Genomic DNA, 21,622 nt, shown 5'->3' with positions numbered 1-21,622 from the left:
TGTTTCCTTTTGTCTGATAACTAGATAGGAGTAGCGAGATTGATGGATTTAGTATACATTTAACAAATCTTCAGAAAAATTCTTTGCAGTAAAAAGTAAGTTTGTGATCAACACCATCCATTTTAGAGCTTATATGCAGCAAAATAATCCAATATGTTTCCCTAAATTATTTTTATTTATACTGCAGATACAGAATTATAATGATAATGCTATAAAAATAGTTGCTCTCAATAGCATTTTCACTTGCATTCATGCCAACATAATTTCAGCAGCAATAATACTTTACTCATTATGTCTCCTTTCTACCTCTTCCACTGAAGAAGCAATTATATATACTGCCTCTTCTGAGACTCTATAGGACATGCCCCCCCACTGAAAGAGACAAAAATATTACCATGAGAAGTTCAGTGGAAGCAGTCTTTATCCTTCCGTGACAAAATACATATTCTGAGTAGGAGCCATGCATAGGAACTATTTCTCTGTCAGTTAAATTTAACGTTTGTATTACAATGCTAGCAGAGTGCTTAATTGAGTCTGTACGATGATAATGTCTTTGGCAACTATCTGGTGAGATGAGTGTGTGCTCTAAGGCTCCTGATACCTTCCATGAGAATTTACCTGCTTGCAACTGTTGCATAAAGGGTAGGATCAGGGTTCTATATAAAGAACCGAGAGTTCTTTTCATGTTTGGAGGTTAGCTATTTGACTGCGAAGATCCAAAACCATTTTCATCTTAACAGCTCTAAAATACTTTGTGTCATAATAAATAGGTGTTTCACCAGCCACTGAAGAATATTTGGTATCTTTTAAGAATGCATAGTAATGAGGCAATGAATTGCTGTATGATATGGCATACCTGTGATGGTTTAGCAGTAAGGGAGGTTGGCCTCGTTGCTATTTGAATTTCATTCTGTGAAAAAAGCTGTTTTCAACTCCATGACGTTGCTGTAAACATTCGTTTTAAGAGAAATGACTCATGCATTTATACAAATATGAGACTGTTAAAGTTGCTAAATACAAGCAGCTTCTGTGAGCTTTCATTTGTATGTACTGTATAGGAGGTCAAAGATTCTTTCAGTGGAGAAACATGTTTAAAAGGCCTAAAACGGTAGAATCTAGGAAAAGGTGCTTTTGCATGTGGAGATTGGAGCATTTGTTCTGTGTTGTGGGGTTTTCATCCTAAATTATTAAACTAAGCACTTTTAAATCCGCATTTGGTGAATAAATTAAATAGATTCACAGTATATTAAACCAAACACAAACCACATTATTAGTAAGGTGTGTGAGCCAGCACTGTCACATTTGACACAAGCCCACTTGGCTTTTGCTCAAAGGCCCAACATTACTGTGAAAGGAGATGCCTCAGAGTTCATGATTTGGGCACAGTTGCTAAAAGTACCATGGACTGCAAGAAGAATCAGTCACCTGGACCAATAAAGGCTAAATAGTTTCTTGAGGTGATGATCAGCAAGAAGAAACTGACATGCATTGGGCATACAATACAAGAGGATAGTCTAAAGAGAAAATACTTCGGTACAGCTGAGAGAATGGAAGTCAATAAATATGGATGGGATCAAGGAGGCTAATGGAATGACTTCAGAAGAGCTATGAGTTACTGCTGGACACAGATCAGGATGGCCGGTGCTTCAGGACTGCCAGTATTTGTCCAGGCAGTTCTGAGAAATCTGAGAAATGCCAGCTTGACTGGATCTAACTCACTGCAATTAAAGGTTCCTAGAACTTTTCATCAGGCAAAATACTGGGCACCAGAAAAATAAGAGTAGCAGCCAATATCTCTGAGAATAAGGACAGAGGTGGTGGTGTATTATAGTTGGGCTCTCCTTAAGCCTGCCAGGAAGAAAAAAAAAAATCTTTCGATTTCTATTTTTGGATATGGAAATTCTGGCTTTTAATTCTGTTTCTATCCTTATGGTTTAATATTAGGTAATTTTCTATTGCCGATAACAGCAGTAACAGTCCAAAACACTTCTCTCCCTTAAAAAAAGTGGATTTGTAAGTGAAAGGATTTATGAACCATGATTCAATTTCTGGTCTGAATATGTGCTCAGCAGTCTATTCTTTCAATCCAATTCAACCATGTCTATCACCGGTGAACAGGGGAGGTAGTAACAAAGCAAAATTTAAGGTAGATTCGGCAAACCCGAATTCTGTCTGCCCTCCACGTAGGCTCTTAAATTCCTCGTCTTAGGGATTCCACCCAGAAAATAGCTCACAGGGCAAATTATAATACAGAGCACGGCTTCAGACCCACAGGGAATAGACGGGGAATTTGCAGTAAGTTTCTTTGAAACAACACAGGCGGGCGCACAGGTTTTAGGTTGACTTTTTTGCTCAGGATTTTAAGGGTGCTATTTAGTTCTTAATTTTATATATTTACGTCTGATTAATACCTGCACTTTTCGTATTCGGTCATGCATTTTATAATCTGCATTTAGAAGGAAGCTTTCCACGCCTTGGAGCTTAAGAGACGGACATTTTGGCGCTCACCTTTTTCAAACAGTACGACACTCGCCATTTCCACGGGACCACATGACGGCGGTGCGGGGGGACTCCAATGAGGCAGGGGAGGGCCTGGCGTCTGCTCCAAACGCAGCGTCACGTGAGGCCTCCGGCTGCCCGGGCGCTGGATGAGCTGTTCTGCTTCGGAGGCGCGCGAGGCGGGCTGTTCCTGTCCAGGGTCTCGCGGCGTGCCTTCGGGCTGCTTCTGCCTTGGAGGAGCTGGAGGGCCATGGCCTCGACCATGCTGGTCTGGCGCGCCTTGCTGCATGCTCGCGCTAGGGTCTGAGACTTCCCTAGCAGCTCCGCTGCCAGCGGAGACTCAGGTACGTCAGCACATCTCGCAGGTTGCCGGTCGCGCCCTTTTTCCCTTTGGGAGGCCATCGGATGTTGTGGCTGTTTGCGGCTGAAGTCCTCAAGAAGTGCCACGTTGTTTCTGTGCTGTCGGAATCCGAAGAGGACTTGCACATGTGGGTTGATCAGGCTGACCAGCCTTTGGGCTCCTTTCAGCCCCTCCGCCCCTCCCTCCTTCTAGATGGCTTGCGAACATGTTAACGATTTCCATAACACAGTTGGAGGACACAGGCCGGGGTAGGTTCAGTTCGTATGGAAACCTCATTCGTTAGTGGCCTTTCCTTCAAACGCCCAGTGTCTGTTTTTCTAAGCTCTTTTTCTAATTAGCTGGGTAATACTTCAGTTAGGCCAAACAAAATAAGGTTTTTTTATATGCAAGGTTTTCTATTCATCAAAACCTCCCTGAAGAGTTCTAGAGAACTTGAAGGCTTCTACACCATTTCAGGTTGTTTTGGGTTAGTCCTAGTAAATAATTTGTCACAGCAGGTGGCAGCACCTAGTCAGCCTTGGCTGATCTTGAAAAAGCTAAACAGGGTCAGTCTGCTTAGGACTTGAAAGGGAGACCAGCAGGAAATCCCAGGGCTGAAGACTGGAAGGGTAATTTAGAAAACCATCCTGGAAGAAGACAATACCCAACCACTTCCATACTGTTGTCAGGAAAATAACAAGGTGTTGTGTCCAAATAGTAACCAGGAGTCAAGCTCAAGCTTTTAACAAATATATCACCCAGGTTTGTATCTGGATGTTTTTTTTTTTCCTCTAATGATATGACTGGGATGGGAATGCTAAATAAAAACCATCCACCCACCAACAACAAATTAAAAATGTTGCTTCTGACCACACAATTACAGTGGGGAGCAGGATTTTTAGCAGAAAGACATTTTCCCAATCCATTCCTCTTTCCTGACTAAATAATTGAATCCAAACCTTTTCTAGGTAGTCTGTACTTAAGACATTAACATTACTTTTTTTTGCTTTGTTTTGCTTTTCTTATACCTAGGAAGTGGATTTTAAGTTTATATTGACAAAGTTTTTTCTACTCATGCATTAGTATTTATAAATGCACCTCACAGGGTTGTTGTTGTGGGGAAAATAGGAGGAGAAAGGAGTATTAGGTATGTTCCCCGCCTTTAGTTATTTGTAAAAATAATAAAAGCAGGATAAGAAAGAAAGAAAGAAAAAAGGAAAGAAAGAAAGAAAATGAGGTTCAGTAATGTTTTGATTTGACAAAAAATCAATGCTGGATCCAGACTTCAGGGAGCCCTGGGCAGCCTCTTCTCACCCTCCTTCATTCTTGAATGGGTAGTAATATCCTCTTTTCCTACAAAGGTCAAGGGTGATCAATACTATTCTACCCATTCCATCTCCTCAAGACGCTGCCACTGAATAGTGGGTTTTGTCAAAGACCTTTGAAGAGTTGCTGGAGTTTGCAGTAGGCAAAAAGTTGTTCGGGTCAATGATCTGACTTTATTTGAGCAACTTGAAATGTTGCTCAAATAATTTGTGTTAACCTGCTGATTTCTGTCACAAAGGGTTTACATCCTCTGCTTAATTGGTGGTCAGTTATGAAAGCTCCCTGCAATTTCTGTAAGGTTAGGTGCTTGAATAATTTCCATAAGCTAAAAGGAATTTTGAAAAAAAAAATAGCAAGATAAAGAGAAAAGAGTCACCCGGAGACTATTTTTGTCTGAATTCTTCGTTTCCATGTTAGAGTTCAATCTGGCATATATAGTATTCCCTTGCAATTTTATCCCCCCAGCAATCTTGTATAGGAGTTGTGTTAGCAGGAACCTAAGGAATGGCTGAACAGACCAAATATTTAAGCTTGCCACACTGGTCCAGAGCAATCAAGTTTTGTCTTGTATTCCAGTTAGGCAATGGTCTTAGAGACAATACAGTTTTCCAAAGAGTGCTTAGTTATCCTTTTCCCCTTCCTGTTTTCTGGAATGGAATTGAGCAAGACCTTGTTGTGGTTAAAGCTCAGAGATGGGGGGGGGGAGAGATTGTCTGGGTTCACACATCGTGCTAAGACATAATGTGGCTTGTTTGACTTTGGGTTGGCACAACTTGCTAAACTAATCCTTGTGATTTGGCAGCCATGGTATATTGCTCACTGTTAACACAGGAATCCAGCTAATTGAGTAGAAAAGCAGCATATAACAGGCCTGGGGACCCCAGGCTGCTTCAGAGCCAATCAGGTGGCTAATATGAATGTGTTTGCTGCTGCCGGGGGCTGTCTATTGTGTTTTTATGGTTTTTAATTTTGTAAGCCACCCTGAGTCATCGTGTGAGAGTTGGGCGGCCTTATAAATCTGTTTAATAAATAAATAATAAATATACACTGAATAAATATTCTGCAACCAGTAGTTAAGTAAACCATGGCCTAATGCAATGTGTGAACCAAATCAAAGCGTAGAATGTGTGATCTGCATTGTCCAGTGCAATTCAAGCAAGCTTGAAAAATCTCAGTGAATTTTTTTCTTTTTCTTGTCTTGTCAGTTCTCAGAAGTGCCTTGAACAACTTAGCCACCTTAACCAGTAATATGGTGCTGTCATTTCTGAAGTGTGTGCAAGAACTTTTGCTAGTCTTTGCCTTGTCCATAGCCTCTTCCTGGTGTAATGGCTTTCTCTACCATGACTATTGTATTATTGGGGCTGGCCCTTCAGGCTTGCAGATGGCCTATTTCCTTCAGCACGCAGGTCGGGACTACGTTGTCTTTGAACGTGGAAGTACACCAGGGCGCTTTTTCACCTTGTATCCCCGTCATCGAAAATTGATCAGCATCAATAAACGTTACACTGGCAAATCCAATAGTGAATTCAACCTTCGCCACGACTGGAACTCATTACTTAGCCACAATAGCCAACTGCTTTTTCGACACTACTCTCAGGATTTCTTCCCTGATGCAGATGCTATGGTGCATTATCTGGCTGATTTTGCTTCCATGCTAGACCTCCAGGTGCACTATAACACATCCATTGTACTTGTGATGCTGGAAAAAGACCCCAAAGCTTGGAATGGTCATTACTTCATCCTTACTGACCAAAATGCTCAGAGTTACAAATGCAGGTAAGTGGTGAAGACCTTCATCTGTCCATAGAAAAAAGTCATCATAGTGCATGAAAGCTCCCATAGTAAAAATGCAGGTTTTCTTGGTTATTAGTGTTGTGCGCACATAAGCCATCTTTTGGGGACTGAAGATAATTTAGGTTCCAACGCATATTTCAGAGAGACCCCTCCCTCCAGTCTCAATACAGCTGGGTACCTGCACACCCTCCACGTTCCATCCCCTTTCACTCACATACAAAACAGAACTCTCCCTACACACATCCATTTGGAATATGGACACGTTGCTGGAGATGACGGGCCTGCCATCAGTGAGATGGGAGCTGCTTGCATTATTGTAATATGCTGTTCGTAGAATTGCCCTTGAAGACATTCCAGAAAGTGCAGCTGGTCTGAGATGCAGCAGCAGGGTGGTGAGCAACTTTCAGGAGATTCCACGTTATCCCCATATTAAAACAGCTGGACTGGTGACATTGCTTGTGGGACATGACTCAAGGCCCTTCCTGTAGTACACGAAGCATTACACAGCTTAGCTTCAAATGACAATTAGGTCTGTCTGCCCCTGTACAGTCCATCCTATGCAGAGTTCTTCAGTAGGACACTTTGATTGATCATCAGCAGTTACCAACTTTTCCATAGTAAGACTAAAACAGTTACTGAGAGTGGGAAGCCTATAAATATGTTAAATAGATAAAATAACTGAGAAAGATTATTTCCTTTTTCTGTTCAGTTTATAATTTTGTAAACTCTTGTGTTAGCTCTCTCTGCAAATTTTTGCCCTTTCTTATACCAGTAAGTGAAAAGATATTTTTCTACTAATTAAAGGTGCTCCAAATTAGCTGGATCAGTTCTATTGCCTATTTCTGCACCCTTTCTGATTTTGTTTGCCATTGTACCAACAAAACCTTCAGTACCGTCATGTCATACATTTTTAGAAGTAGCGGAATGAAAATACAGTAGCTATTTTCTAATCAAACTCTCTTTTAATAGTCTCAACACAGATTTTCACTTTATTAAAACATACTGCACATTGAAATGCTCTTTTCAGTCTGTTTCTGGTAATTGCTGTAGTGTGATCTTTTGCTTTTTCTCTCCCACTAAATTAATAAGTAAAAATGGCTACCCTACTCTAAACTACCTAGAAGCTAAATTTGAAGTTTTGGGATTTCTCCGTCTATAAACCACAGTTTTTTGTCGCATAGTTTTACTGTTCATGTATGATAAACTTCAGATAAGAGTTTGATGATTTTGTAAAGCATGTAAATAGCTCTGGAATAAGATACTTTGATGTATAACGTGACTGACCCAAACTGAAAAGCTTTCTCTTGGTTTTAGTGTCCTTTTGGTGGCCACAGGTATGTGGATTCCTCACAAGGTGAACTTTCCAGGTTCAGAATATGTTGAAGGTTATGAATCTGTGTCAACTGACCCAAAAGATTTTGTTGGTCAATCTGTATTGATCTTGGGTCGGGGAAATTCTGCGTTTGAAACAGCGGAGAACATTTTGGGTGTCACCAATTTTGTACACATGGTAGGCCGCTCTCGAGTTCGTCTTTCTTGGGCTACTCACTATGTTGGAGATCTGAGGTAAGAGTTCATATTCATAAGACCTGCTACATAAATTCAGAGCGGAAATATGTTTTTAAAAATTTTTTCATCCAAATTCCAAATAAAAATGTTGAAGCGTTCAGGACCCAAGATTGAATCTTGTTGCCCCCACTTGATATCTTCCTCCAGTTTAACAGGGAACTGTTGATCAGCACACTTTGAATATGAATTTTGAAATAGCTGTGTATTCATTTAATGGTCATGCAATGCACCTCCCATTTAATTAGGTTGCTAATCAGAATGTCATGGGATATTCTATCAAATATAGTGCTAGATCAAGATATATTATGTCTACAGTATTTCTCTTCCTTATTCAGAAAGTTAACTGATCACAAAGTAAGTTTAGTCTGGCAAGACTTATTCCTGGCAAAAAGCATTATTTTCAAGTACTTACAGAACAACTGCTTTATAATCTGATCCAGAATTTCCCAAGTATTGATGTCAATCTGACCGGTCTGTAGGTCCCCTTCCAGTCATCACAAGTTCTCCAGGTTTCCTCAGAGATAATATGTAAGTGCACAGCCAAGCCATCAGAAAGTTACTTCAGTACCCTAAGATGCAGTTCACCTTGTCCTGGATATTTAAACTCATTAAGAAAAAATTGGATTCCCTGATCATGTTTTGATTGGTTGTAATCCTGCTCCTTTATTCTGCTTCTTATAATTGCCTGGTGGAACACATACCCTCTTGTTTGAGAAGCCACATTAGGAATCGAATTGTTTTGCTTTGTCTTTGTTACTTGTTAATCTTCAATGGTATATCAGTTCTTTTCTCTCTATTTAAGTTGAACATATCTGAAGAAATGTTTTAGTTCTTAGCATCCTTTACCAACCTCAGTTCATTTTGAACTCTAGCCTTTCTAATATCATTTCTACAATTCTGGACAGTTCTACAATTGCCATTCTTCAGTGATCTGTCCCTCATTCTATCTCCCATATGTTTCTTTTTTGCTTCTGGATATTTACTAAGCTTTTCATGCAGCCATAGCATTGTCTTCTGCTGTGTTCCACTTTTTCCTTGCTAGAATTGTTTCCAGTTTTGCTTGTAATACCTCCTTTTTTAGGAACTCCACCCACTTTGGGTTCCTCTTCCAATTAACTTCTCCAGCAATGGAATCCTACTTATTATTACTCTGAGTTTCTTAAACTCTTTTTTGAAGTCCAAGATATGCTTTCAGTTATACTCAGTTTTATTTTCCTTTCAAATAACAACCCCATTTTCTAGATTAAGTGTCCCTCTTAGTTAGCATCACATCAAGAATAACTGATTCTTCTCTTGTGCCTTCTTCAACCCTCTGAAGGAAAAAGCTGTTAATGAGAGAAATCAGGAATTTCCTGGAAGGACTATGCTTTGCAGAATTTGTTTCCCAACAGATACTGGAATAATGAAAGTTTCCCATCACTCCATGCCTTTTTGAAAAAATCTGCAATTTGTTTTTGGGAAGGCACATCTTCTCAGTTGGTCAGGTAAACAGTAGAGATTAACAATAGCCTCTCTATCCTGGTTTGAATAGAGTATAATATTATTTAGGAAGAACAGCCAGGCCTACCTGAGACAGTTGGAAGGAGTGTTGTGTGGATTAATAGCTCAGGCTGCCATAAGCCAAACAGCCCTTTTTGCCCCACTTTTTCTCTAGCAACCAGTCCACACTTCTGTTTTGTTTGATAACTCAGTTCTGCCTGGTACCATTGTTCCATGCCCCATCTTCCTTTTCATTTCTGTCCCTCCCTCAGCCTGCTTAGAGTAAATAGGTCAGCAACTCTTTGAAGGACCAGGCAGAAGCATTTTGGTCACTGCTGTTTGTCATAGAGTGGGCCTTTTGTCTGGTCTTCAAGAAACAGGACCTGGGATAGGTCTGTATCTGTGAAAGAGGTATGGTATGAGCAAGCATAGATACATAAGTGAGATATCCTTGATTTCAGTGAGGCATAAACTTGATATTTTGGTGATTTGGGATGATCACGATCATGATCCCAAACCAAATTCACTGCAGGATGAAGCCCTCTTCATTTAATGTTATGGACCATAAATCTACCATGCTGGTCCAGTGTGGATTGGTAGACTGTTTTTCAACCTCCTGGTTAGGGCTGAGAAAGAGTGATTGGAGCAAAGTCACCTAGCTGACTTCTGCACCTAAAGGAGGACTAGAACCTGAGTCTCCCCATTTCTAGTCTGGCACCTTAACACCTACACTACAGAAAGCTATAGCTTTCTCCTTCCCATCTTCTTAATGTGAGTACATACAGGGAAGTACTTGTTTGGATTATAACAAGTTTGAATTATAACAAGTGTTTTATTTTTTCTTACTGGGAGGGCTTACAAAGAATGCTCCCTTACTTATTCTTTTTGGTCTTCCACAAGTCATTTTGTTTGTTATATTTGTTAATCATTTCCTAGTATATTTACAAAAGAATATATAATAATTTGAAGTAAAACAAAAGTAATGTTTTCTGTTCTCCATCAAAATATTAAAACTAATGTAGAACATAATAGCTACACAGGAAGTTGCTTCCTACCTAGACAGAATGTTTCAATATCTAATCTAGAATTGTTACAGTGAGTGGTAGTCATCTTTCTAAAGTTGTCATGTAAAGTTTACATCCCAGTTGTTTTTTGTTCTGTCCTTAGAGCAATTAACAATGGCCTCCTGGACACATACCAGTTGAAGTCTCTGGATGGACTTATAGAGGGTGATCTAGAAGACCTAGTTCTCATCAAAGATAGAAAAGGAAAGCTGCATATCACCCTCCGGTTCTACTTGGAGAACAGCAATAGCAGTGACCCAGAATCTGTCACTCTTCCACAGGATGAATTAGACAACTTTGCCACTCGTGCACCTTATGACCGTGCCATTCGCTGCCTGGGCTGGAAGTTTGACTTTTCCATATTCAACAAGTAAGATAGGATTGGGTCTAAACTGACAAACAGAAGGGATGTTTGAGAGGGTTGATGTGTATAGATTGGTATGTGGCATGGCTGAAACATTCTGAACCTCAAGTCAAACTAAATGTCATGCAAAATGCCTTTCCATCTTTTATTAAATAAATGCAATATGTGCAGTGTCTTTTAATGAACGATTTCATGTTTGCAAACTTTGTTCCCTAGTAGAATGGTTTGGAGTTTTGACAAAAAATTTTAGCTATTCCCATGACATTGTCTTTTATCCTTCTGGGTCTGTGTGAGCAGTAAGATGTTCATTCATCTTTTTCTTATGCAATCATTTTGTAGTTGCTATTCTTTAATTCAGTCAAAAGTAAAATAACAATTAATTGGATTCCATAATTGTTATTTATTCATTTAATCTAGCATTGCTTCAGATACCTATTTTGGCAGTGCTTAACTCACTTGTGATTTCCTCCTCTCCTTCCAGTTATTACTAGTGCTACTAAAAATTAGTCTTGCCAGTGTTAAAGCATGAGTGGGGATTCCAATAATGTGTGTTATGAGAGAGAGACACAGCTCTTTAATACTGTAGCTCTAAAGCCAGATGGATAAATGAGAGATTCATGAATATTTTCCACAGTACAGAAATGTTTTAAATAGAATAAGAGATTCCTATGAAGGAAGCTTTGAACCTATGAAGCTTGCTTTGCTCTGCTTTAAAAAGCCAGTAGCTGTGCAGCTAGGGTGCACTCTTCTAAGTATCATTGTACCATAATCCTGTTTAATTTCAAGGCAGCACTGTGTGGATATGCTTAAGTTCTGTCCCCAAATTGTGATAATATGCCTGATTGTCAAGAAGTTAAATTATAGCTGTCTGGGAAATTTATCAGAAACCAAAAGCAGAGCCCCTGACCCTTTACTGCTGACAAACATAAATCACATGATTCTGATTCTTTCAGGAATTCAGAATTCAAAAAAATACTCACATACTTGATTTTGACACACATGTATGCAATAGAGAATTAGGCCCATTCCCAAATATACTAGTGAGGTTTAGGACCTATTTCACAAGCACTTCCTGCATGCTGCAGGAATAAAATCTATAAAGAGCCTGCAGCTCAGGCATAAGAACACCCATAGTAAAACTTTGATATTCTCTGTCTTAAACATACATTAGGTAGTTGCCTTGTGCCGAGGAAGAGTGTTGTTCTGAAAGGGATATTTCTTGAACCCTTTTAACTGGAGGTCACATGTAGATGGTCTCGAGATCAAAGCTCATGCGCTGCCCCAGATCTCTTGCAATCTGTGAAGTCAGCCAGACTCCATTCTCAACTTGATGAGTTTCTCAGCTGTTCTCCCCCCAATCAGGTCTGTTGGCTTGATGCAAGGTAAAGGCAATAAGAAGAAGTATCCTTTGATCAAGCCCAGCTATGAAGCCAAAGCTACTCGAGGTCTCTTTCTTCTGGGAACTGCAAGCCACTCAGCTGATTTTAGGAAAGCTGCTGGAGGTTTTATTCATGGGTTCCGATACACAGGTGAGTTTGGAAACGGGGGAGCAGATGATGTAGAAAGTGAAGTGAGCAAGCCCAGCGGTGAAGTTGTTCTGTTATTGGAAGGGACAAATACATTCGGGCAGTACATCTACAACAGCCACCCGCTATATCAAATTTTCTCTGATCTTATTGTTGCTACAAAGAAAAGCATTTTCTTTATCAAGCTGGAAGAATTTGTGGTTCTGCAGATATTTCTAAGCTACAGCTTCTGGCATCCCTCATCACTGTTCGGAGGGACATGGTCTCCCCAGCTCTGGTTGTGATATTACTAAGTCTATCAAATTAAGGTCAATAGAGGCTCAAAAACTTGAATTTGTGGTTTTAAGAGCTGTGGGGCAGTCAAAGAATATGTCGTAAGTAACAGCATTATCCATGTTTTCTTCTGCCTGCTATAGTGTGAAACTACGCCAGATAGTTGTAAGCTTTTTGGCTGTAGCCCAAAACTTACTTGTTGTACATTTCTGTCATGAGTAAGGATGGCGAGCAGGGGGCTCCCATCCAGGCTGTAAAGCGCATGCGTAACACTGAGGAATTAGGTAGCCGTTCCAAGAGACACAGATCAGGCCCGCCTTAACCTTTGGGGTTTATATGTCTGGGTTTTCCCCACACTTCTTCAGTTTGTTAGGATTTTCCTGTTATGTAGCAGCAATAAAACACTAGAGACCTGTTCCTTGTCTCAGCGTGGTTCCTGGCTGTTAGGACATCAATCCTAACAAACTCCTACTCCCATCGAAAGAGGGAGGAACAAGAATTTAAGGAGAGACATTTGGAAATGTCTACAGAAAACCAAGAAATTCTGCTCGCCATCCTTACTCATGACAATTTCAGTGGTCTTATTATGTGGGTAGTTCTCTTAGCATGTAACATTAAATGATAATATCTGCTTCTTTTGTTCTTCCCCCCTTACACAGCCCGTGCAGTTCATCGCTTGCTGGAAGTCCGTCACCACAACGTGCCCTGGCCAGCCTCCAACTACCCCGTTGTGCAGCTAACAAATGCTATTGTCAGGCGGGTGAATGAGGCATCAGGGCTCTATCAGATGTTTAGTGTGTTGGCAGACATCATTCTCCTGAAAGAGTGAGTGAGTAATGATACCCAGTTTTGTTTCCTTTAGAATCAGTGAATGGAATCAGTCAACTCCTGTGAGCAGAACTTCTGTCAAGCATAACCAAGAGGGACCTAATTCTCTCCCTCTTCCTCCTTCCCCTTCACAGCCACTTTCATGGCACTTTATGTGCCCTCCATGCTGGCTCTAACAGGTTTATAAAACCTGGGAAGCAGATTTTGGGAGGCACAAGAGCTGCAGGACAGAAAAAAGGAAAAGGAAGTCCAGTTAGACAAGTAGATTTCTACTCAGCCAATAATAGATTCTGCCCAGTTTTCCCCTAAGAACCCTGTAAGGTAGATTGGGTGGAGAGTTAATGATTAGTGCAGAGGCATCAATCATTAACTAGATTTGGTATTTAACCTGGTCTTTCCAGTTTTAGTCCAACACGTTAATCATGTTACACTGATTTTTTTATGGTTTAAAGTCCCTGGTGCTGAAGAGAATTCCTCTAAAACTGTTCCTTTGATAAGTATGTGATCAGTGCAAAAGTGCATTGATGAAGCATAGCGGGATTGGTTCTAGTCACACATTTTTGTTCTGCTAAATTCAGAACTTAGTGAATGAACTAAAAGATTCAAGCAAGAGCATATTCGAAGTTCTTCCTGTACTTTATGAGGAGCTCCTTGTATGTTTATAGTACTCTAATCCTTAGGTCATGACACATAAATTGACAGTGTCAGATCTCTTTGGAGTATAGAGTTTAGCCAAGTGTACAGCCATAGCTGATGCTTGATAATCATAGAATAAAGCAGAATTTAAAATCACCTACAAATGACGAACTGGGTGGGGTAGATAATGCAATCCCATTTAAAAGAAATGTTTCTCCTTTGCAATCAGTTCACCAAGCACCCCATTATTAGCATATCCAACTTGCTTTGATATATTTGAAATGTATTTATTTGGATTGGTCCTAGGAATGCTACAAAATTTGAATACCTGGAGGAGTATCCAGTTGGAGTCCTACAAGACCTGGAATGGCGCACAGGGAGAAAGGTGCAGAATGGACTTTTTGTCATTATGATGGAGTATGGAAAGAACTTCTCTGGTCCTGACAAGGATGTCTTCTACTATAACCGTGCAGTAGGGGAGCCACAGCATGCTTGGCAGTCTAACTTCCTGCATCCTGTTATTTATTACTATAAGCAGCTTCCCACTGGTAAGCAATGTATTCCTTGTTCCTTCTCCGCTAATTACAGTGTTTCATGTAATATTAAAAGTGTCAGAAATTTGGCTGTTTTAATATGGTTTGGATAGCTTGGTAGTGTGCTGTGGCTGATTTATAAAGATAGGAGGCCTTAGGGAAGCAGTGATTGGTACAGCAAAAGTGGCTACACCAGATCAGAGACACTTTTGACCACTTTGGATGTGCTTTTATGTAAGTTTTAACATGCAGGACACACTATAAATAAAATGTTTGTTAAGGAAAGAAATCTGTCATGCTTTCACTGTTCATGCTTCCTACAGTGTTTGATTGACAGGATAAGGGAGGGCAATTCATGACCAAATTATTCTTTTTCTATTCCCCAGAATCTTTCAAGGGTCTTCCAAGACTAAAGGCAATAATTTTACTCTTTAAAAGCCAGTAATACCTCCCCACACACAAAAAAGGAACAGTTTCTACTTCTTTCTATTTCTTTGATTTCTATTCTGCCTTTCTATTCAAATGAGTGTTCAAGGTAGCTACCAAAATTTAAAAGCAGAATCCAGTATTAAAAATCTAAAATACATTTTTACTTAACAATTAAAATCCTGATGAAATCAATGGACTTTTACTGGTGCATTTAGTTCTTGGCATAGGTCATCTACCAAGATGACTAAAGTAGATTCATTACATATCCCAGCCAAAAATCCAAATGAAATGGATCTAGAAAATCAGTCAGACATGTTTGGAGCTCCAATACCACTAATACCCTTTTCAAGAAATGGCATATTTGAGACTGCCCTATTTTACAGATATTCTGAGTCAAGGAAGGGTTTCTTCAGTTCAGATCTTATTATAACATTCTTTGGACATGGGGAACACATCCCTCTCACAATGAGCATTATCCCTTAAATATTGGGTCTGGACAGTTTAGTCAGTCAAGAGGAATACGGGTTGAGTAAACAGGGAGCACCCCTCATCTGCATACACCTTGTCCATGTCCTCCCAATCTCCAAGCCAAAAGCCATCAAACTAAAAGGACAAATAGTTGCTGAGATTACATCCCTAGCACTAAATTAGAGCAACTTTGTCCGGAAAAAATTATATACTTTTTTCTAAGCCACCATCTGTTTATAATATTCTGTAGAATAGAATCGTGGTTTGGTGGATACCTTGACCAAGAATGGTCTTGTTAGCAAGAAAGATAGTTAGAGGCTCGATTTGTAACTTCTCACTTGTGACATCTGTATAAATAAGACAAGTTTTAGCTGGTTTGGTTATGTATATCATAATTCAGCGAAAGCATGATTGAGATGAATCCAAATAATACGTGGGAGCTGTTTTATCCCAGTTTTGGAGGGGTTTTAACACACTCAAACAAAACGCACCAAAATATTGTTCTTGTCCTTTCTGGTGATACGATCTGCCATGATTTTGGGTTTTCCTATTGTCTCTGGAAAACAAAACAAGAAAATTAAAGTGCAATTCATGCTTGCAAAGAAGTTCTCAGCTTTGCATTAGAAAAATACGATTTTTTAATTGTCATTTTGTAGCTGAATGCTAAGTTGTAAAGGAAGCTTTTGCAATCCAGGACTCTCCAGAGGGACAATAACTCCCAGACAGCATTGTCACATTAGCTTTTTGCCTATTCTTTTACTTTGTTCTGTCTGTCTGTCTGTCTCTCTCGCTTAATGATAAATTTCTGACTCCTGCCAACAGAATGCGAGATGAGGCTTTGCTCACCAGATTGGCCCCTGCCCCGCCCAGAAGCAATCCATCACATTGTGGAGGACTTCCTGACTGACTGGACTGCTCCAAACGCACACGTCCTCCCACTGCGACGTTTCTTGGAGAATTGCCTCAAAACTGACTTGCGCAGATTCTATGCAGGTATTCTGGGAGCTAGTTAGGCATGAATCCACAGGGAATGGAAGCAGGCAGAGAGGCCAGGTAACCGTTCAGATTCCTTTCAGCCCAGATCCATGTATACCCATAGGCCCTCATCAAAGTGGCCTGTCTCTTGATCTCTATGGAGCCCTTGGAAGGTAACAGTACCAGAGATATTGCAAACAAATTCATGATCACCTGAAATGAGCACAAGGTTGACAAAGGACAATTTGGACTTACAAGTAAAATATTCGTGCTGAAAACTGCATATTAAAACTGTATTTGAAAGATTTGTAGTACTAGAGCTCTGTGAAGTTCTTGGCAAGAACTTTATTCTCCGGATTAGCATGCTAAAGGCAAAGTGAGTTGTGCCAGACATGTCATAAATACTAGTAAACATATTTGCATATCTCCTCTCAGTCAAGTACCCCAAAAAGTCACAGTTCCGGATTACAGGGAGATTGTAAACTCACTCACACAAACTCACAAGTCTGCTTCATCCGTCTCCCGAGTTTCAGCACTAAATGTGCAAAGATCTTCAAGTCTGTTTGTCAGAGAAGCAGATGGGTGTTCTTCTTGCCTACAGTTTTAGCTCTTGTGGGGACAAGAGCACAAACATGTTGAGCTAAATTTTGCCTGTACATTGTCTATTTACATCTCCTAACCTAATCAGCTGTATATGTTTGGTTTGATTTGGGCTAATTATGATATATGAATACAACTACTATGGTTTATAGCTGAGCATTAGTTGCGTTATAGCTTGTTCAACAAAACATATCTTAGCACGTGAATTATGTAATCTACCTGCTCCCTGTGGCCTACCGGCATCCTTTCTGGGTGCTCCCAGAACCCTCTTCAAGAATGCAATTAGCTAGAAAATTGGGTCTTTTTGCATTTGGAGACAATTTGGCAGTTCTAATTGGCACCTAAAGCCTTGTAGAGGTTTAAGGTTCCCTTGTACCCTTTCAACCTCCTCCCAAAATGGGCATTTTTGAAGTATGGGCCTCAAAATGTCATGTAAAGCCTGGTGCAACCCTCAACATCAGCAAAATTTACCCAGACCTGCTTTATAAGCTGAGATTGCAATGAGCATTGACCATACAGTGCACAAATTTAAGGACTAGAAACTTGTGTTGCTGTTGTTTTTTTTAAGCTGAACTTTTGAGACCACTGAAATCTGCTAAGTGGGCTAGAGCAGAAGATTTTCTCAACCATCAGTCTAATTTTTTTATGGTATAGTATATACTTCTCAGAGTGGGCTGGCCTCTAACAATACAGTATTGCATATTTCCTTATAATAGAGGTTTATATGAACTCAGACTGTATAGGTCAGTGCTGTTGATTTGCATAATAATCTTTGCTAGAGTTAGCAAATCAATTATAAACTAAGAACCATAGTCTACTTGGTGGAGGAAAATGCTGCTACCACTTAACTACTATTCTGTTTCAGTTCTTGGATATAACAATTTATAAAGCCTGTGATGGAGATCACTTTTTTTCTCCCTTTATACAGAGTCCTGCTTTCTGTTTGCCTTCACTCACTTGAAGTTGCCTCCCTTCTGCCAGCAAGGGTACGTGAGAAAGCAAGGGCTTGTGGGAAGTGAAAAGCTTCAGCGTCACAGAGTAGCAGCAGAGCTGGTTGAGGACTATACAGCCATGGAGTCTTCAGATGAACAGGAGAGTGGCACTGTGCAATCCCACGACCAGCTGCTGAAAGGTGCCAAGATATCCAGTCATCAGCTGCAGCATCTTATGAGCACCAAGGATGAATTTTAGCCTCTACTCAACTGTTTTGAAATTCACAAGTGTTACAGCCACAATACCATGGCTAAGATCTGTGGAGAAGCTCCAACTTCCAGTATATCTGCTTGGGTTCCTCCCTATTCCTAGATGAGGACCCCATCTCATATGTACCATGTTCTTGCACAAACTTGCAGATCTGTATGAGCATGAATTTCTATGTTGGTTGGTGGAACCAAACAGATGAGACTTTAGTGGGATGCTGTTAGCCTCTGGAGGTGGGAAATAGACAACAGAGAAGAGTGATGATCTCTAGGCCAGTAAGAGTGAATAGCTAAGCCTGGCTCCTTTTATACCAGGTAGTCAAAATGCACTGTTACTATAGTCATTAGCGCAGTGTTTCTCAACCTTGGCAACTTGAAGATGTGTGGACTTCAACTCCCAGAATTCCCCAGCCAGACTTATCCACACAACTTCAAGCGGCCAAGGTTGAGAAACACTGCATTAGTGTGTTCTGTAGGACTGGCATTCTTGTGTGCCAGCTTGCTTATTTCAAGACAGAATATTCTTGCATGTTAACAGAATATCTCTTCTGTTTGCACTATGCCTCAATTTAGTTCAGTCAAGTGTTTCCTATTATAAATGTATTTTTAATATTTTTTTAAGGTAAGAGTAGGTTAGGGATACTGTTGGCACTTTATTGCACCCTTTCCTTCAGTGCATCGATTACTTGGACTTCCATTGAGTTGGATGCAGCAAGCTGGAAATAATCCAAGCTCATCTCTTATTTATATATTCTGGTTGTTTAGCAGATAGAATGAACAACATTCATACATTTTCTCCTTCTGTTCCAGCAGAGTCTGTAACAAAAGGTCCCACAGCTCAAGCGGCGAGCAAAGCGCACATTTTGCACGCAGAAGATCCCTGCTTTGATTCCTGGCACATACTGCCTCAATCTGATGCCCTCCAGATGTGTGGACTACATTTCCCAAAATTCTCAGCCAGCCATTGTCATGGCTAGAAATTAGGGGGGAAAATCCAGCACATCTAAGAGCTAGCTAGCTAGGTTGAGGAAGGCTACACTAACATTACCAAATTAAACAACAACAAAAGTTGCAGGGTAGTTCTGCAATCTGTGCCCTTACTGGTTAGAGATGATGAGAGTTGAATTCCAACACATTTGGAGGCACGTGATTAGAGGATAGATAGTACTGAGTTAGATAGGCCAAATGTGTTCCTGAATTCATATTAGAGAAACTAGGGGTATTTATATGAGTCCTTGATAGCACTTGTACTGGGCATTTTTGGTTTGGTCACATTAAAATATGCAAAAATCATGCAATTCTGTCATATAGGAAAATTTGAATTCCTTAATTACAAGCAGACTATCTAAATCTTTATATTCTCCTTTTTTAACTTCTGCAATGACACCAGAGAATCCATTAATTTTGTGTTGCCTTTATCTGATTTTTTTAAAAAAAAACAGTTGTAATATTTTTGTATCTTTTCATATAGTCATTTCTCTATATGTTTTTAAATAATACATGTAGTTTAAAACCTCCTCCAGGGAAGTGGGGGGCAGGGGATAGTTGTTAATAATGTTACAAACAGTAGCCCAAGTTGCCCATCACTGCTATTACGTGGTCAGTGTTGGAGAAGGAACTAGCTGTGTTCAGTTACTAAGCCAGAAACCAGCATAACTCTCATTTAATGATACTGATGCATATCAAGCTACCTCCATTATTCTACCATATTACATCTGTCTTCATTCTTGCCTGTTCTTACTGTCCAGATATTGTCGCTGTTTCCTAAATATGCATGATCAGTACAGATAGCAGCCTGAGTGGAACTTAATCCACTCCAAATTCAAGCATGAATACTTAAAAGAAATTATAATTTGCATGGCTGATACTCAGATTAATATGAACATGTCATTGCTTTGTGAGTTAGGGCTGGATATTAATATGGCTTATTAAGCAAAGCCTGAGTTACAAAGTGTATGGTTATGCAAGGCTTTTTCCGAGGGTCAGACTTTGGTATCGTTCAACAGAGAACAGTGATACTTTGTTCTTCTCAGGCTACCATATACTTGAGTAGCTTCGAAATCCCTTATTCATTAAACATTCAGACATTTAATTCCAAGGGGGGAAAAGGCAAGTGCAGTTCCTTCATTTTGAGAATTATCCTCTTTTCTAGAACAGTATTTTTATTAAGTTAAAATACCTGTCAACCTCAAGCAAATAATTTATGTAAAGTTATACTGCCAGTATATTTTGTATGGTTGTATTCTTTTGGATGAACCTTTTAAAATGTTTTCATTTTACCGTGAAAGCCTAACAGCAGAAGTAGTGTTTGTCTTTATGGAGTGGGAAAGACTCAAGATCCTTCCAGTCTTTCAGGATATTCTTATGAGCTCATAAAAATAGTCTGAACAAAGGCAATATTTTGTCAGCTCTGAAGTCAAAACAAGAAAAAAAGACCAGTGTGATAAATTGGCTCACTGCATTTCCCCCCACAAATCATTAAACATTTTGAATTTGACAGACAATCCTTCCTTCACCATCTTGATCTGTGGCACTGCTAGCCTCAAATGGTCTTATTTGAGATTTTAAGTTTTCAGTCTTAAAAGGTTTAAAAACTAAAATTTTAAATTACACGGTATGTTTGCTTCTTGTCTATTTGGTTTTGCGTCCATCTTCTTGTGCCCATCTGCCTTTGCGTTCAGGCTTCCAGTGCTGCAACCTTTTCTTGGATATGGTTCACGGAGTGATTCCCAAAGGTGCTGCTGAATTATAATTCTTACAGTAAGAGAAGAAGAAAACTCAAAATATGGGAATAATTTTTAATTATATTTAAATGTAATTAAATCAATTAAGTTTTTATTGCGCACATGCACACGTTGGAATGTAACTTCCAGCATACTGTTCAAAGTTCAGATGTTTCCTTTGGCCCCAAAAAGGCTTTAGGCACGTGAGGATTAAAATTAGTTCTATTTTGCCTTTTAAAAGGAAGAATTTCAAATTTGCAATTCTACAAAAGGTTCTGGAGCAATACTATTGAAGATAATTTGTGTGATACTGTAGTAATAGTAGGAAAATCCCCTTCTCTTTGGGCTTTTAATAATATAGTTTAATAACAAACTACATTATGAAATAATAACTAGTTTTAGAAAACTAGCAAATGCTTTGCAACACAAGTGGCACATACCTTTTTGAATCAAATTATATGGCAGCTATTCCTAATGTGGAAACTTAGGGATGTTTCTTATATTTAAACTGAGCAAGTATAGTATGTACATGAAGTGCATGGTGCATGTGAACACCTTGTGGGAAACTAATAAATTATCTTTAGTGTTAATAGATGCAGTTAGTGTCGTGCTGTTCACAGTATGATTCGGTGAAATTAGATTTGGTGTGATCAGCACCTCAAACCCACTGAAGAAGAGTGGTTGGATAAGAGAAATAATTCTACTAAACAGTTTCTTCCCTTCCTGAAAGAAAAGGAGTATCTACTTCTCTTTGTGCTAAAGCTGAACAGTTAGTAAAATCGTAACCCACTGGAAACACAGAATTGCAGGTGGAGGGGAATAACTAGAATAAGGAAAAGTGGTTTCAACAATTAGGCTCAAGCTCTTTCCTTAACAGTTAGATTCAGTCAACAGCATATACTCCCCAAGATAGAAAATGGTATTCCTAGTACAGAGGCTGCAAATGCCTGCTATTTTTATTCTCCCTAACTCTGAATCCATTTATACTGGAATCTTG

At 39.6% G+C, this 21,622-nt stretch overlaps 1 protein-coding gene across 2 annotated transcripts; it reads left to right on the top strand.

Annotated features, from left to right (window-relative positions):
* The first annotated feature begins 2,668 nt into the window (after positions 1-2,668).
* On the top strand, positions 2,669-20,519 carry FOXRED2 (FAD dependent oxidoreductase domain containing 2). 2 transcript variants are annotated; one of them, XM_063309429.1, is made up of 9 exons: positions 2,669-2,843; positions 5,371-5,941; positions 7,274-7,525; positions 10,175-10,441; positions 11,798-11,964; positions 12,894-13,059; positions 14,005-14,246; positions 15,951-16,121; positions 17,632-20,519. In XM_063309429.1, exons 2-9 carry the CDS (start codon positions 5,415-5,417, stop codon positions 17,892-17,894), a joined length of 2,055 nt encoding a protein of 684 aa, XP_063165499.1. In that variant the 5' UTR covers positions 2,669-2,843; positions 5,371-5,414; the 3' UTR covers positions 17,895-20,519. The 2 variants fall into 2 exon arrangements, with proteins under 2 accessions (XP_063165499.1, XP_063165500.1); XM_063309430.1 differs by lacking the exon at positions 2,669-2,843 and having other exon boundaries at positions 5,826-5,941; positions 7,274-7,293.
* Positions 20,520-21,622: the final 1,103 nt, after the last annotated feature.

This window comes from Candoia aspera, chromosome 7 (assembly GCF_035149785.1).
Source record: "Candoia aspera isolate rCanAsp1 chromosome 7, rCanAsp1.hap2, whole genome shotgun sequence".
NCBI lineage: Eukaryota > Metazoa > Chordata > Lepidosauria > Squamata > Boidae > Candoia > Candoia aspera.
This window is presented reverse-complemented; position numbering and strand designations above follow the sequence as displayed.